The sequence below is a fragment of the Leguminivora glycinivorella genome, chromosome 5 (genome assembly GCF_023078275.1).
Source record: "Leguminivora glycinivorella isolate SPB_JAAS2020 chromosome 5, LegGlyc_1.1, whole genome shotgun sequence".
Lineage (NCBI taxonomy): Eukaryota > Metazoa > Arthropoda > Insecta > Lepidoptera > Tortricidae > Leguminivora > Leguminivora glycinivorella.
The window spans coordinates 23,366,315-23,382,213 of record NC_062975.1 but is presented as its reverse complement, the minus strand read 5'-3'; the positions used below and the strand labels follow the sequence as shown (position 1 = coordinate 23,382,213).

Sequence of the window (15,899 nt, the reverse complement as noted above, 5' to 3'; positions counted from 1 at the left end):
TGATGTCATTTCAAGCCAGTCTTCTCCGAGACCACGGGGACAACGCCGTCCCTGAAACGTTGGAGGTCAGTTTAATATGTAAGTCATACGCGATTAAGTCCCGATTTTAAAAATAATTATATATTAGACGGTCAACCAAATCTTGTCAACCAAAATGTATGGCTCACCGACTAATTGCCTTCATAAAACGTGACCTGTTCCCTGTAGTCTTACCGCGTAGTTTTACCAGTTAGTGGGGACGTTTATCGACAAAAAGAGGCCAAACCTTTTTTTTCTTGACCAAAGCATGAAACTTTGCACAGTTGTTCCTTATATCAAAATAAGCCGATTAAGATCGGGAGCCTTCGGGAGCCTCCCCCCTGGGGCTCGGGAGGGGGGGTCAAAGTACCGCTTCACCCGGCTTGCTTTGAAAAATTCTAACATAGCCCGTTTAGTTCATAGGTCATGTTTGGTATCGTTTTCGAGTAAATCAATAACGTAGAATTCATTTTTGGTACTAAAATTATAATTTAATGGTAAATAAAATATAAAAAAAATAAAAGTTTTAAATTTTCATCTATGATTTACAAATTCAAGTCATCATAAATGTCAAACTGTTTGCTTTTTCTACAAATAAAAAATATGATATGAAAGCCTATTTAATATAGATTACGAATAATATAACTTTTACCCACCTTTACTAACGTTAAGTTTCATAAAAAAAACATTAAGCCGCGCGGCGTCGAGACGCCGCGAGCGTAATTTTAAAATGCCTTTATTTTAAAAAACTCTATTAAAACCCGTTTAGCTATGAGGTCGTGTTTAGTATCGTTTTCGAGTAAATTAATAACGTAGAATTTAGTTTTGGTACTAAAATGACCATTTAATGTTAAATGAAATTTAAAAAAAAAAATAATTTTCTGTGAGTTGCAAATTCAAGTCACCATAAATGTCAAACGGTTTGCTTTTTCTATAAATATAAAAATATGATATTAAAGCCTATTCACAAAGGATAGTACGCGTTCACCTACGCGAGCTTAGACTGTGTGCGGGGAACGTGCCTCTTTCATATATTTGATCGCCAGTGTCAGAGCTGTGTTAATGCATAAATAGAAAAAGATTCATTATTATTGACTCCGGTGTCGACAACGGCAACACTCGGGTCGGACCACACGATCTAAAGACCGACTGTACCTGTTATTTATTCATTGTAGTGAATCCTGAAAGAAATTTATATAATAGTAATTTATACAATCGTGATATAATACAAAACTTTTCAGTCGAGTACCATGTGTAGTACGGTACGAGAGTGAAAAGCTTAATTATATCACTATTGTATACAATACTTTTTCTACGAGTCATCATCCTCATCATCAATGGACGGAAATATCACATGCAAGTTAAAATTAATGTCAATAGAGTCGTTCACCGTTGTATCAACATCGAATTACCTAGCAGCCAATTGTTTGTAATAACCGTCTCTGATTGGCCGATAACGCGACAGATAAAAAAAATATGTTTCAGGTGCAGGAAAATTTGCCAGGTATCGCAAATTAGTATAGAAATTGTATGAAGTTCTATTTTTGAAATTATTATAGTTAACTAAAGTCAATTATAATGAGCTTATTATAATTGAGTCGGAACTGCCATAGAGTATCCAACACTGAAAAGTTAGCAATTATAGTTTAGTCTGTGGTGTCCTAATTGACAGATTACTCATACTCATACTATACATTCCCTTCACAGAGACATAGCTGGGTACATATGGAACTTCATAAAGAAGGCTCTACCCTCTTTATGCAGTTGCATCGGTTTTTGCAACCTGATTTACATTTACATCTTGTAACTTCTAAGCATATACTGGCCACTTCAGTGTTGTCTGACCGGTGTGGTACCCATTCGTCTCCTTCTTCCTTCCATCCCCAAGAAGACGGACTTGGCAAATTTTGGTGTGGCACCAACGCCTGACTCCAAACAAGAACGCCCTGAGTCCCATTTCTCAAAACTGAAAGTTACAAGTTACAAGCGGAAGTCTCTTTCCAACTTGTCATATTAGACATTGACAACCAGTTGAAAATTGTAACTTGTAGCTTCGAGAAATGGGCCCCTGGTACACTGTGCGCAGTATATGCTGATGCAAGGCAGCCTCTGAAGGAGGTATGTTCTCCAATTGTCGATCTTTTCTGGTACCTAAAGAGGTAGGTACTTCGACCACTCACTCACCGTTGCGCAACGACTTGGTCTGAAACAATATGTGCATTATCATTTTAGAGTCTGCAACTATCAAATTACAATTTTTTGGTTGATCACGTAACCTTCAGTATTACCCACTTATGTTACGTATCATACAAAATTATTACAAACTTTAGTAGAATCTGATTTGCCTCTGATATTGCTCCATCTTGTAATAGTTTGACACCTTGAGTGACCTGGCTAAGCTTCAAAGCCAAAAGAAAACGTTTCTAGATTAGATATAGTATGGGATAGGTACGATAAACGCAGCTTGAAACGATCAACAAGGGAGAAACATGGCCACTCAAGGCTTCAAACTATTACGAGATGGAGCAATATCATAGATAGGCTAATCAGATTCTACTAAAGTTTGTAATTATTTTGCATGATAGGTAAGTGTGTAATAGTGAAGGTGATCCACCAAAATGTTGTAATTTGATAGTTGCAGAATCTGTTTAAATAAAATGACAATGCACATATTGTTTCAGATCAAGGGTCCTTACGCAACAGTGAATGAGTGCCGGAAGAACCTCTTTACTAGAAAAGATCGACACTTGGAGAACATACCTCCTTCCGAGGCTGCCTTACTTCATCATATACTGCCATTTGTCTAAGACTGGGGCTAAAGACATGCCAACCACACCCTTGCTGCCGACGCATTAGGACACCACGGACTCCACTGCCAGTCTATTGCTGGCCGAAGATTGTGACACGCTGCACTTAACGATTTAATCCGCAAGGCTCTCGGCACAGCGAACATACCGACAACCCTCGAACCTGTCGGCTTGTCAGCAGCAGACGGAAAGCGGCCTGATGGTTGCTCGCTTTTGCCTTGGTTTCTGGGACGACCCTTGGCGTGGGGCGTGACCTGTGTGGATACCTTGGCTCCGTCCAACGTCTAACGCTCGGCCCAGAAACCAGGGGCTGCTGCTGCAAAACGCCCAGTTTAAACGCGCAAATATGCATTTTTAAAAAACAAGTACATATTTGCGGCAATTGCATTTGAAACATTTGGACCATGGTCATCAGACACCAAGCAGTTCGTGAAGGAAGTTTCCACCAAACTTGTCTGGGTGTTTGGTGACATACGCATAGGCTTTTACATCATATTTTTTATTTAAAGAAAAAGCAAACAGTTGACATTTTTGTTGACTTGAATTTGCAAATTATAGATGTTTTTTTTTATTTATTTACCATTAAATTATAATAGTAAAGACTGTATCGTTAAATATGGAGACAACTTTGAGTAGCCGTATTTATTTGCTATTATATTTTTTTCTTATAACAAGACATGGGCTTAATAAGGCACATAATAAGGTACGCATTTTGTCTTAGAAACTCGACGTAAAGCATGTGGTTTAGACAGCATTGACTTAATCCTCCCGAGTACCAATTACGATTTCGGACAAATGCTACTAGAAAATTCACAAAGTGCGTACAACACGACACAATTGCGAAAAAAAATTGTACAGTGCGAACCTCAACGACACATGATCCACAAAGCAGAATATCTAGACATAGTCTAGCCACTGTTATTTAAAAAAAATAAAGTTCATGATCTGTGTATGGCGGCCATTTAGAGAATGTGGCATGGTGCTTACGCTAACTCCGACTTTGATGTCGAATTTAACTATCATACACTGTTTATATCGATCTGGTTTAGGCACTGTTCAAACACCATGAATGTCTATTAGACATTGGCCTATGCCTAATTTTTTTTATCTATTTCTCTCATCCTGCTTGTATCAAAAATTTACGGCAAACCGGAACGTTGCTCAAAAATGCGTTTTTTTTTAATTATATAAATTCACCGCATTTATTCTGCAAGTACCCAATGGAACAACCATGAAGAGGACTCTTAAAAAATATATTTTGGCAGCATATTAACCTTTGTTTGTCGAAATCGTACAAAAAGTCTTTGAGATATTCTCAAATTAAGCCAGATTAGGGGTTGTCCGATATGTATTTGCTAGACCTTAATGAAAGTACCATAAAGTCCCTAAAATAAAAAAAATATCAGACCTTCTTATATCAAATAGTACTTACCAATTCCTTCAGATCATACTCTCGGACCATAATAATACAAAATTATGCACATGTCAACATTTAGACGAGGTTTGTTGTGTCCCTATAATTAACGATACAGTCCTTAGTACCAAAAATAAATTCTTTGTTATTAATTTACTCGAAAACTATATCAAACATGACCTAATAGCTAAACCGGGTCTAATAGAGTTTTTATAATAGAGGTATTTTAAAATTACGCTCGCGGCGTCAAGACGCCGCGCGTCTTAAAGTAATTTGTTTGTGGAACTTAACGTTTGTGAAGGTGGATAAAAGTTATATTTTTTATAATCTATATTAAATAGGCTTTCATATCATATTTTTTATTTATAGAAAAAGCTAACAGTTTGTCATGTATGATGACTTGAATTTGTAAATCATGGATGAAAATTTCAAATTTTTAATTTTTTTTAAATTTTACTTACCATTAAATTATAATTTTAGTACCAAAAATGAATTCTACGTTATTGATTTACTCGAAAACGATATCAAACATGACCTAATAGCTAAACGGGGTCTAATAGAGTTTCTAAAATAAAGGCATTTTAAAATTACGCTCGCGGCGTACCGACGCCGCGCGTCTTAAAGTAATTTTTTTGTGGAACTTAACGTTAGTAAAGGTGGAAAAAAGTTATATTTTTTATAATCTATATTAAATAGGCTATCATGTCATATTTTTTATTTATAGAAAAAGCAAACAGTTTATCATTTATGATGACTTGAATTTGTAAATCATGGATGAAAATTTCAATTTTTTTATTTTTTTTTTATTTTATTTACCATTACATGATAATTTTAGTACTAAAAACGAATTCTACGTTATTGATTTACTCGAAAACGATACCAAACATGACCTATTAACTAAACGGGGTAAGTTAGAATTTTTCAAACCAAGCCGGGTGAAGCGGTACTTTGACCCCCCCTTCCCGGGCCCCAGGGGGGAGGCTCCCGAAGGCTCCCGATCTTAATCGGCTTATTTTGATATAAGGAACAACTGTGCCAAGTTTCATGCTTTGGTCAAAAAATTTAAGGTTTTTCAATAAACTCCCCAGCTAAGTTGAACCATTGGGAATTTTCTTCCCAATAGACTTACTGATTGTAAGACTTTGCTTTTTTGTACGAAACCAGACGCGACAATTGATTTCGACGGAGCCCCGCTGCGCGGGGCTTCTATTTCTAGATTGTTTGCCTTTCCCGCATCTATAGGTACCTAACAAACCTAATCTACCTATTGCCTAGCCCTTACTATCAGTAAGTCTATTGGGGAGAAAATTCCCAGTGGTTCAACTGGTAAAACTACGCAGTAAGACTAGAGAGAATAGCCTTAAAACGCGTGCCTTCTAAACCATGAATTTGGCGGAATATTGTACCTACAAAACTATGTATGTATAAATGACATAGCTATGCTGCGCCAATAGGCAATCTCTTCTGTCGAGAGATGGTAGTCTATGCACTGTAGAGTTGTGCCGTTCTCGAGAACGTTCTCATTTTATTATGGAGAATATTCTCTTGAGAGAACATTTCCCATACAAACGGGAGAATGTTCTCGGGAATGGCACAACTCTAATGCACTGTGACTACAGCTCGATCATTTTTGCACAAGACACATAATTAGGTAGGTATGGTGGTAAAACAATAGAATTAGATCGACATTTATTTCATTTTGCTCAAATGTGCTGATATGACTACGTGATGACATGATTCAAATATCATATTTACCTAAGCTTTGTACTTGGAAATCAACAGCTAAAGACTGATACCTAAAAGTCATGTATGTTTTACAAAATAAATATTCCGACTGCTTTGTATTGAGCTCTGGTGAAATACACGCATCAAATGCCTTTTGTTACGAGTAGGTATGTGGCACGTGCGAAAAGTTATGATTCTTGGCTTTACCCATCCATTTTGGTAAGGTCATTGATTTTGTATTTGTTCTCCCGTACTTTTATTTTGTTATTTACAGGGTCGTGCACACATCTTCAAAATCCTACCTTATAGATGTCAAGAAAAGCCTTTACAGTATATTCCCTAAAAATGAAACTTTTTGGCATCGTTGAACATAAGTACCGCGTGTTTACAAATATTTACCACTTTACATTGCTACCAACTTAACAACGCAGAAAAAACATTTTGAACCATAAACGACGTAATTCTTTCTAACTGTCAAAATCCAGTACTTAGACAGTATGTATTTCAAGACTTTTATAATAGAAAACTATTACAGTAGCGGCAAAAAATTACAGAAGTCGATGGTATGAAAATTACACCACATCATTATTTTACTGTTTGAGGCCCACAGGGCTACCCTGCATAACTCGGGCATACGAGTTCTGCAGGGTACTGAACCCGAACTGTTCGTCATTGACAGGTTCGTGCATAGATCTTTAAAACCCTACATAAAAGTCTATTCCCCAAAGCCAGCCTCCGCCTGCTTCCCGCGCATGCGCGCAGTAACTAAAAAAAATAAAACGCATTGTTTGGCTCTGTAACCATGGCAACGCATTGTTATAACGATACTCCGCGCGTGCGCGGGAAGCCGGCGGGGGATGGTTTTGGGCAGCTGCGGTGACAGTGCAAATCTTTGCGTCAAAGTACAGCGAAACAGTGTGAATTTCACGAGCTATTCTAGAAAACTATTAAAAATTAAGTGCATGTTCGTAGAAAAAGTATTGTATGCACCGGCGTTTAACTGAGTCAAGAAATACTCGTGGCGTCGCTAAAATTGCTTCGCCTCAAATTGTTACCCACGCTACTCGTCTTTTTTGACCTACTTAAACGCCTGTTGCATAAAATACTATTTCATATGCACATATATTATAAATTTCATTAACATCGCAATTCCCGTTTTTTAAAAATTAATGAAATAAGTATGCAAATGGGTCCGAAATAACGTAAACACAAAATTAAAATTTTGAAAAAAACCCCGGCCGCGACATAGTGGACCGATTTTCATAAAACATGGCTAAGAACACTCCTGACTAACTCAGCTTTCAAACAAAAAAAAATAAATCGAAATCGGTTCATCCATTCGGGAGCTACGATGCCACAGACACGCACACAGACAGACAGACAGACACAAACACAGACAGACACGTCAAACTTATAACACTCCGTCGTTTTTGCGTCGGGCGTTAAAATATAATATAGATTATTTTCCACTACTGTTAAATAGTAAGTGCTAAAGTCATCAAAATAAAATATGTTCTGTGTACCTACATAAAACCACAGAATATATAATAGTACAAGTACAGAAGGCCCACTGCTTTGATGTTCACGAAATGCCGCCTTTTTAAATGCCTACAAAATTCTAACAAAGAAACGAGCCGCACGTGCGCAGCGTCGAATGATAGGGTTGCCTATGGATTAAAACGAATTAATTCTCAGATAAAATGTTATACTATAATATCCAAGTCTTGGGTACTTTCTAGGTAAATATACAGTATTTATATATTTTTGTTTAAGCCTTCTGCATCACAAGCCTTATTGAACTTTTCCGTGGGACTTAATCAATAAGATCAGTGTAAGATTGTCCTATTTTATTCACGATGTCTATTTAACTAAGCATTATTAGCCATTCCACACGTGGACATCGCATACGAACCTTGAAAAAAACTCGCTACGTAATGTAACAATTGAAAGTGCGAACGTGCGTTCCATGAGAACGCGCGCCACTCCTGATTAGGCCGCGAACTCGCGGCCGCCAGCATGTACTTGTAGCGCGGCGATAGAATCACGGAGTGAGCTGCCCCTGATAAAACACACAACATACGCTACATACATATCTTTTAATTTGGTGTATCACAGAGCACCTAATAAGATACACGTGTCCTATTATGTCATGCCACAATTTCCCTGCAAATTACATTGAATTGTTCAAATTTGTTGTACATACCTTATTTTACGGAACGTGTAAGTAAGTTACTTAATTAGAAGTATTAATTGGTGATAAGTTGCGGCAAGTTCCGGAGATCTTGTTTGATTAGTGAGATGTGTTCGGGATAGAGTTGTTTATAACTTTATTGGTTCCGAGAAACAATGATCATTCATTATTTCGTCAGGTACAGTCAACAACACAGCTGTAAATATAAAGTGCCAATATGTATACACACCTTAATATACAGGTAATAAAGTTCTGTATACATATTTTTGGCACTTTGTATTCACAGCTGTGTTGTTGACTGTACAAGGCCCACGATTGTATGGGAATACGAGGGTCATGCCAAAAGAAGTTAGATACTCCATGGTCATTTGATTGATACTGGCCAGTTATACACCAATGTAAAGGTAGGTTATCTGCTTATAAATTTAAAAATGGAACACTTGGAAATTCTTAGGATTCCTTTTTTAATTATTTTTTTTCTAAATAATTTTGGCGGGAATTTTCCGCAACAATGGAGCTTACTCGACGTGATTTTCGTGTTATGATATATTATGACTTTAAAAAAGGTTTAACACCTCAAGAGTGTTTTGAACTTTGAGTCTCGACTTTTGGAGAGTCTGCGTGTTCACGTGCAACTGTTTTCAATTGGTTTGCTGTATTTAAAAGAGGACGGGAGAGCTTTGAAGATGAGGCGAAGACCGGACGGCCGCCAACCGCAGTCACTGAAGAAAATATAAAGACTGTGGAAAAAAATATTTGTTCGAACCGACGAATTACATATGTAGAGCTCGAGCGTGAACTGGGCATTGGATCAGCAGCATTGCAAACTATAATACATAGTAAACTGTCTCTTCATAAGCGTTGTTCAAGATGGGTGCCGCACAAGCTCACCGATTTACAGAAAGACCATCGCGTGGATTGGTGCAAATTTATGATAGATAAATTCGACGCAGGCGAGAACAAAAACGTATATGATATACTTACTGGTGACGAAACATGGCTATATAACTACGATCCCGAAACAAAGCGACAGTCCACAGTATGGTGTTTTGAAGATGAGCCGACGCCAACAAAATGTCGCCGAACCCGAAGCACACAAAAAATAAAACCGTCTTCAAAAAAAGCGTGTTACAAAATACGGAGAAACTAAAAAGTCAAAAATAATAAACCTTCGAATTCAGACTTCTTATCGGATTGCAATAATCTAAACATCCAAATTATAAACAAATCAATTATTTTTGTAGTCGGTACCAGACCTGTTCGTCGCCTTGCTATTTCCTGTTTGCCCCACCCAACCATACGCAGGCTGGCCCCGACTCCAAAAATAATTGATTTGTTTATAATTTGGATGTTTAGATTATTGCAATCCGATAAGAAATCTGAATTCGAAGGTTTATTATTTTTGACTTTTTAGTTTCTCCGTATTTTGTAACACGCTTTTTTTGAAGACGGTTTTATTTTTTGTTAAAAAGTTAATTTATTTGTTGATTTTTAGTGGTTCCTAGTGATATTATATGTATCAGTCCGAATATATGTACAGTAGTGAAAGAATTATCCTTTAACTCCTAACCATTGAGGAGTTGACCTTCCATCATCAGCTCAGCCACATAAAATTATTACCATCAGGCGTAAATACTGGTGTACCTTTGAAAAATACACTAAAAACATTACATGTGCCTATAACATTTGAAGAGTTCCCTCGATTTCTCCAAGATCCCATCATCAGACCCCGACTTGGTGCCAATGGGACCATCTCGGGGTTATACCCGTTCGATCAAAAAAAAAATTTTGAAAATCGGTCCACGATTCTCGGAGATATCGAGTAACATACATACAAAAAAAAAAATAATAAATAAAAAATTCAGTCGAATTGAGAACCTCCTCCTTTTTTGAAGTCGGTTAAAAAACAAATGGTTGCCTCATTTTTCTGCAAGACGGGACATATTGCTACAATAGTGCTAGAAGATCAAAAGACAGTTAATTCAGAATGGTATGTGACAGTTTGTCCCCAAGAGTTCTGTCAGCTTGGTGTGACAAGCGGCCGAAGTCAGGAACCCGGCACCTGCTCTGGCACCACGACAACGCTGCCCCGCACACTTCCGCTAGAACACTTGACTATTTCAGCTCAAAAAACGTGACTATTCTGCCCCACCCCCCATATTCCCCTGACCTAGCCCCCTGTGATTTTTATCTTTTTCTTAAAATTAAAGAAAAATTAAAAGGAAGGCGATTTGAGAACAAAGAAGATGCGTTGGCTGCGTATAATTACGAAATTTCTAAGGTGTCTAAAGAAGAGTGGTCATCGGTATTTTCTAAGTGGTTTAGACGGATGAAAACGTGTATACGTGTTCACGGTGAATACTTCGAAAAAATAGATAGCTGTAATAAATAATAAAGTATGTAAATTTTGAGTATCTAATTTCTTTTGGCATGACCCTCGTAAATCAGAATCAATTGTTTCACCAATTATAATCATGTATTTCATACGCCAAGTTTCCTTAGTTTTATCTCAATTGCAAGAACCGGTGCTCATCGCCTTGGAAATTTTAAATTTTGTATGTCTCAAAAAATAATGTATTATTTTTAAACGTTTTGTTTGATATGTTTTTCTAGACTACTAGAAGAAATGTGATTCACAAGTAACAAGGTAGAAAAATGTTTTTTTTTTTACACAATACAATACAATACTCTTTATTGCACACCTTGATAAAATACAACAATACAAAACATGGAAGCAACACGAACAAAGGTAAACAACAGGCGGTCTTATCGCTAAAGAGCGATTTCTTCCAGACAACCTTAAGGTAGCGGAAATTGATAAATTTTTTTTTGGAATTTTACAATTTATTTAATATTTTTTTCGTAGATAAATGTATAAAAAAAATATTGACATCGTGCCAAAAATATTTATATCGACAACCTTAGCCTACTAGGTGGCTCTAGGAGCTGCTCTTCGCGACATGCATGCTTAGAAAACTTAAAATTGAAAAATACTTATTGTTAGTTCTTAAAGACATTATCACAGTCAAGTCACGATAGTCAATTATATTTATTACCTTGTACTTAATTACACACTCTTCGGAGAGGGGAAAGAAATAACGCGAGCATTGCTTTCGACTGGAAACCGCAGAAAGCCGTGGCCCCGGGCGCCCTGTCCACTCATGGAAGCGGTCCGTCGAAAACGAGCTATACGAGCGGCTGGTTTGAGCTGGAGCGAGGCCACAAGGATCGCTGAAGATAGGAAGTCGTGGCGCGAGCTTGTGAAGGCCCTTTGCACCTCTGGGGTGCCTTAGGACTACAACAACTTAATTATATTTAATACTATACCTACAATAGTAGTTATTTTTGCTATGCAACATTCAATATATCACTGAACTCAGAATTGACCGGTTAACGCGTTTGCAGACACTTGACATTTAGCCAAGAGTACCTAAAATCGTTTACGCCCCATTTCGTATCGTATTATCTCTCTTTATCGCTCTTCTATAGCGTGTTATCGTAATACGGGCGATAAATTAAACTAGGCATAGAATTCATTAGTGTTATCATTAATTGAGAAGTGTTTTTGAGTTACTTTTAATTTTTACCCCATAATTAATTTTTGAAAATATTCTTAGCTGCAATGTACTGTAAACATTCGATGTCAATGCAACTTATGTGGGAGAGTGTACCTGCGCAACTTATGCAGCCTACCGTACACATATCGCATCATCGGGAGCCAATCAGCGCCCATATCACGTCATGTACGCGCCCTGTGATTGGTCCAGGGTGTTGCTACGAAGAGGAGATAAGAGATCGGACCCCACGCCAGGCATTCGCTACTGACCTCACAATTAGATGCACGCATACGTGCCTTTTTTATTCTACTCTTTTTTCAAATATATTTTTCTGTACCTAATGTACTTCTTGAGATTAAAGTCATATAAAATCATAAAAGGCGTCGTCTACATTATTTGCTGCTGATCCCGTTCCTGAGGCTACGAGCTGAACCCTGAGCCATATCCACGCGCAACATATTTTGGTCCTTCGAGCCGGATGCAACCAGCGACGTGGCATACCTACTCCAGGATACTTGGCCAGAGTAACGCAATCGGCAAGATAGCCATCGGCAGCTACACAGTGCTCTGGTGAGGCGAATCAATCAAGATTAGCGGCCCTGTCTCATTATAGTTGTGATACACGTGTTCGTATTTCAATAATTCCAGTGCCTAAACGCGAACGTCTTTGTGATCTGCCTACACACGCAAAGGTCGCCAGGCTGGTAGCTGCATCGTTGGCAGCTGCGGCGAGAACACCTAACCCGGATAACTGTAAGTACCTAGCTTCTTACATTCTACCGACATGGCGGAAGATAAGGTGTTAAAAGATCTTATTAAAAAGAGAGGTTCTGTTAAAGGTAGACTCACTAAATTTATAAAATATATAGAAACGTTCGACAAAGGTTTATCCGTTAATCAAATGGCCGAAGTTAGGCTACGCACTCAAGGCGCGACGGGCTTATATACGGAATTTAATAATATTCAATCTAAAATCGAAGATGTTCTTCCCGAAACCGATCTAGACGCTCAACTCGACGCGCGAGACGAGTTTGAAGCCGAGTATTATAGTATAATGGCCCAAGCTGAAAAGTTAGTGAAAGACGAGGTTAAAATCGATTCCGATAAATCCTCAAACGCATTAAAATCGGTAAAATTACCTACAATTTCATTACCTAGCTTTGACGGTTCACATGAGCACTGGATCGCCTTTCGAGATACATTTTCGTCATTAGTACACAATTCGCAAGAAATTTCAGATATTCAAAAATTTCATTATCTTAAATCGTCACTTACTGGAAGCGCGCAATTAGTTATAGACTCAATTGAATTTTCAACCGACAATTACAATATCGCATGGGAGTTATTGTTGAATAGGTATAATAATAACCGCTTGCTTATTCATAATCACGTAAAGGCTTTATTCTCAATGCAAACGTTGCAAAAGGAATCACCGGTGTTGCTACGGAAACTTATAGATAACGTGTTGAAAAACATTCGCGCTCTTAAAGCCCTAAAGGAGCCTGTAGACTCGTGGGACACTTTATTAATTTATATGATCGTTTCCAAACTAGATTCCACCACTGAGCGAGAGTGGGAGCAACATAAAGGTTCCTTGTCCGCCGATTCAATTGAGTCAAAATTAACTATCGACGATTTATTATCATTTTTAAGAGGCAGGGCAGACATGCTTGAAACTTTAATCGTAACGCACAGTAAGACCAATTCGCAAGACTCAAAAAAGTATACAAATAGCAATTATACTCCAAAAGTGCATTGCAACGTCGCGACGGAAAAACCGCAGGTGAAAACACCATTTAAAAAACAATTTAAATTATGTCCGATGTGTAGTGAGAAACATCCTTTATATTCATGCCAATCGTTTCTGGATCTGAATATGAAAGATCGTTTGCAATTAGTAAGTGATAAAAATCTTTGCGAAAATTGCTTGCGAACTGGTCATACAGCTGATTTGTGTAGGTATGGGCCGTGCAGGAAATGCGACAAAAAACATAACTCAATTATTCATCGCGACGAAGTTAATGTTATCAATACGAACAGCTGTCCTGGCACGTCTAAGGCAAGCCAAAATAAGCCTAATGAGCCCCATACCTCCACAGGTAAATCGAGTAGTTATTCCATAACTAATCACGCACACATTGACAGCGGTCATGTATCTTTAAACACAGATGTCCAATGCGCACAGGCATCAGTCGATGATTTCGATGAACCGGTTTTGTTGACAACCGCTCTCATTGAAATAGTCGACGATTTAGGTATAATTACGAAGGCATGCGCGCTTCTCGATAATGGAAGCGAACGGTGCATTATATCTCAATCATTATGCGATAAATTAAATACGCGCGTTATACAGTCCACTCGAAGCTTGTATGGGGTCGATTCTGTGATATTAGCATCAAATCTTTAACTAGCACTTTTTCTACGCGCGTTAAGTGTTTGGTATTACCACGCGTAACCCCCCCGCGGCCATACGTTAATATGCGCAAAGAACAATTCGATATACCGGACGGAATCGTACTCGCGGATCCCAATTTCCATGAAAAGAAACCGATAGACCTAATCATAGGTGCAGATAGGTATTGGGACGTGGTTCAAGAAGGTATTATTCGCCTAGGTAACGGCGCGGTCATGCAAAATTCGCATTTTGGCTGGTTCGTATCCGGGCGTACGCACAATCCTTGCAATACGCGCAAAAATACAAATAACACTCACGTTGTATGTAATTTTTTGCAAACTATAGACAGTCCGCAAGTTTCTATAGATGAGCAGTTACGTAAGTTTTGGGAACTCGAAGACGCGCCGATAAGTCAACGGGTTAACAAACCGCGCAGTGAGGAAGAACGTATCTGTGAGGAATTATTCACGCAAACCACCAAACGACTCGACGATGGTAGGTTCTGTGTATGCATTCCCTTTAAAAAATCACCTGATATTTTAGGCGATTCGCGCAAACAAGCCGAAAATAGATTTTACGCATTAGAGAAACGGTTAGAACGTTATCCGAATTATAAAAAGTCTACACGTCTGAGAGTGGTTTTTGACTGTAGTTGTGTTTCCACATCGGGATTTTCACTAAATGATTTGCAATGTGTAGGCGCTCCGATACAGGGTGATTTGTTATCCATACTTATGCGCTTTAGGGAAAACAAGTACGTGGCGTGCGCGGACATTGAAAAAATGTACCGCCAGGTATTAATCGATGAAAAGCAACGCGACTTGCAATTAATTCTTTGGCGAGAAAATCCGTCTGACCCCCTACAAGTATATCAATTAAAAACTGTAACTTACGGCACGAATTCCGCCCCGTTTTTAAGTTGTAGGTGCCTTAAGCAGTTAGGGTCAGAGTGTGGTGACCCTGAAATAGCCCGCGTAATTAATGAAGATTTTTACGTTGACGACCTTATTTGTGGCAACCCTAATAAAGATACATTAAAACAAATCTGCACAAAGGTCGTCAAGGTGTTGCAGTCGGGTTGTTTTCCATTGCGTAAATGGATTTTCAATTTCGATTTTGATGAATTTTCCGAATCGATAGACTCGTCGAAAGAGCTATCGTTAGGTGATAACGTACAAAATAAAACGTTAGGGTTAGGATGGTATAACCGCTCTGATGAATTATTTTATCACACTAGAATCGAAACAAATTCAAAGCCGATAACAAAGCGCATTATTTTATCGGTTTCGTCTCAAGTCTATGACCCGCTCGGCTTGCTCAGTCCTACTATTATGATCGCAAAAATGCTTTTACAAAAATTGTGGCTTTTGAAGGTCGAATGGGACACCCCGGTCCCAAGCGACATCGCTAAAAAATGGACACGGTTTGTCGCTGATCTTTCGAATTTAAAATCAATTCGTATTCCGCGTTACGTATTAAGCGACAACCCTATGCATTTAGAGTTACATATATTCTGCGATAGTTCCATAACCGCGTACGGTGCTTGCGCATATGTTCGCACTATTGATAACGACAACAGTGTCACAGTCAGGTTATTATGCGCGAAGGGGAAAGTTACTCCAATCAAACCCGTGACCTTGCCAAAATTAGAATTATGTGCAGCCCTAGTTGGAGCACGACTTTATTCAAAAATAGATAGCTCACTTCGCAGTCGGTTTAATAAAGTCATATTTTGGTCCGATTCGACAATCGTGTTAGGTTGGTTACGCACTCCACCTAACTTACTTAAAAC

General features: G+C 38.3%; 2 protein-coding genes across 2 annotated transcripts in view; one reads left to right on the top strand and one right to left on the bottom strand.

Annotated features, from left to right (window-relative positions):
• Window positions 1-15,899, bottom strand: part of LOC125226097 (cardioacceleratory peptide receptor-like) — a 143,279-nt gene that overhangs the window by 112,030 nt on the left and 15,350 nt on the right. The gene's annotated exons all lie outside the window — the stretch shown is intronic.
• Window positions 11,803-14,119, top strand: LOC125225976. Its single transcript, XM_048129791.1, has 2 exons — window positions 11,803-12,282; window positions 12,361-14,119. The coding sequence occupies exon 2, from the start codon at window positions 12,497-12,499 to the stop codon at window positions 14,117-14,119; it is 1,623 nt and encodes a 540-aa protein (XP_047985748.1). The 5' UTR covers window positions 11,803-12,282; window positions 12,361-12,496.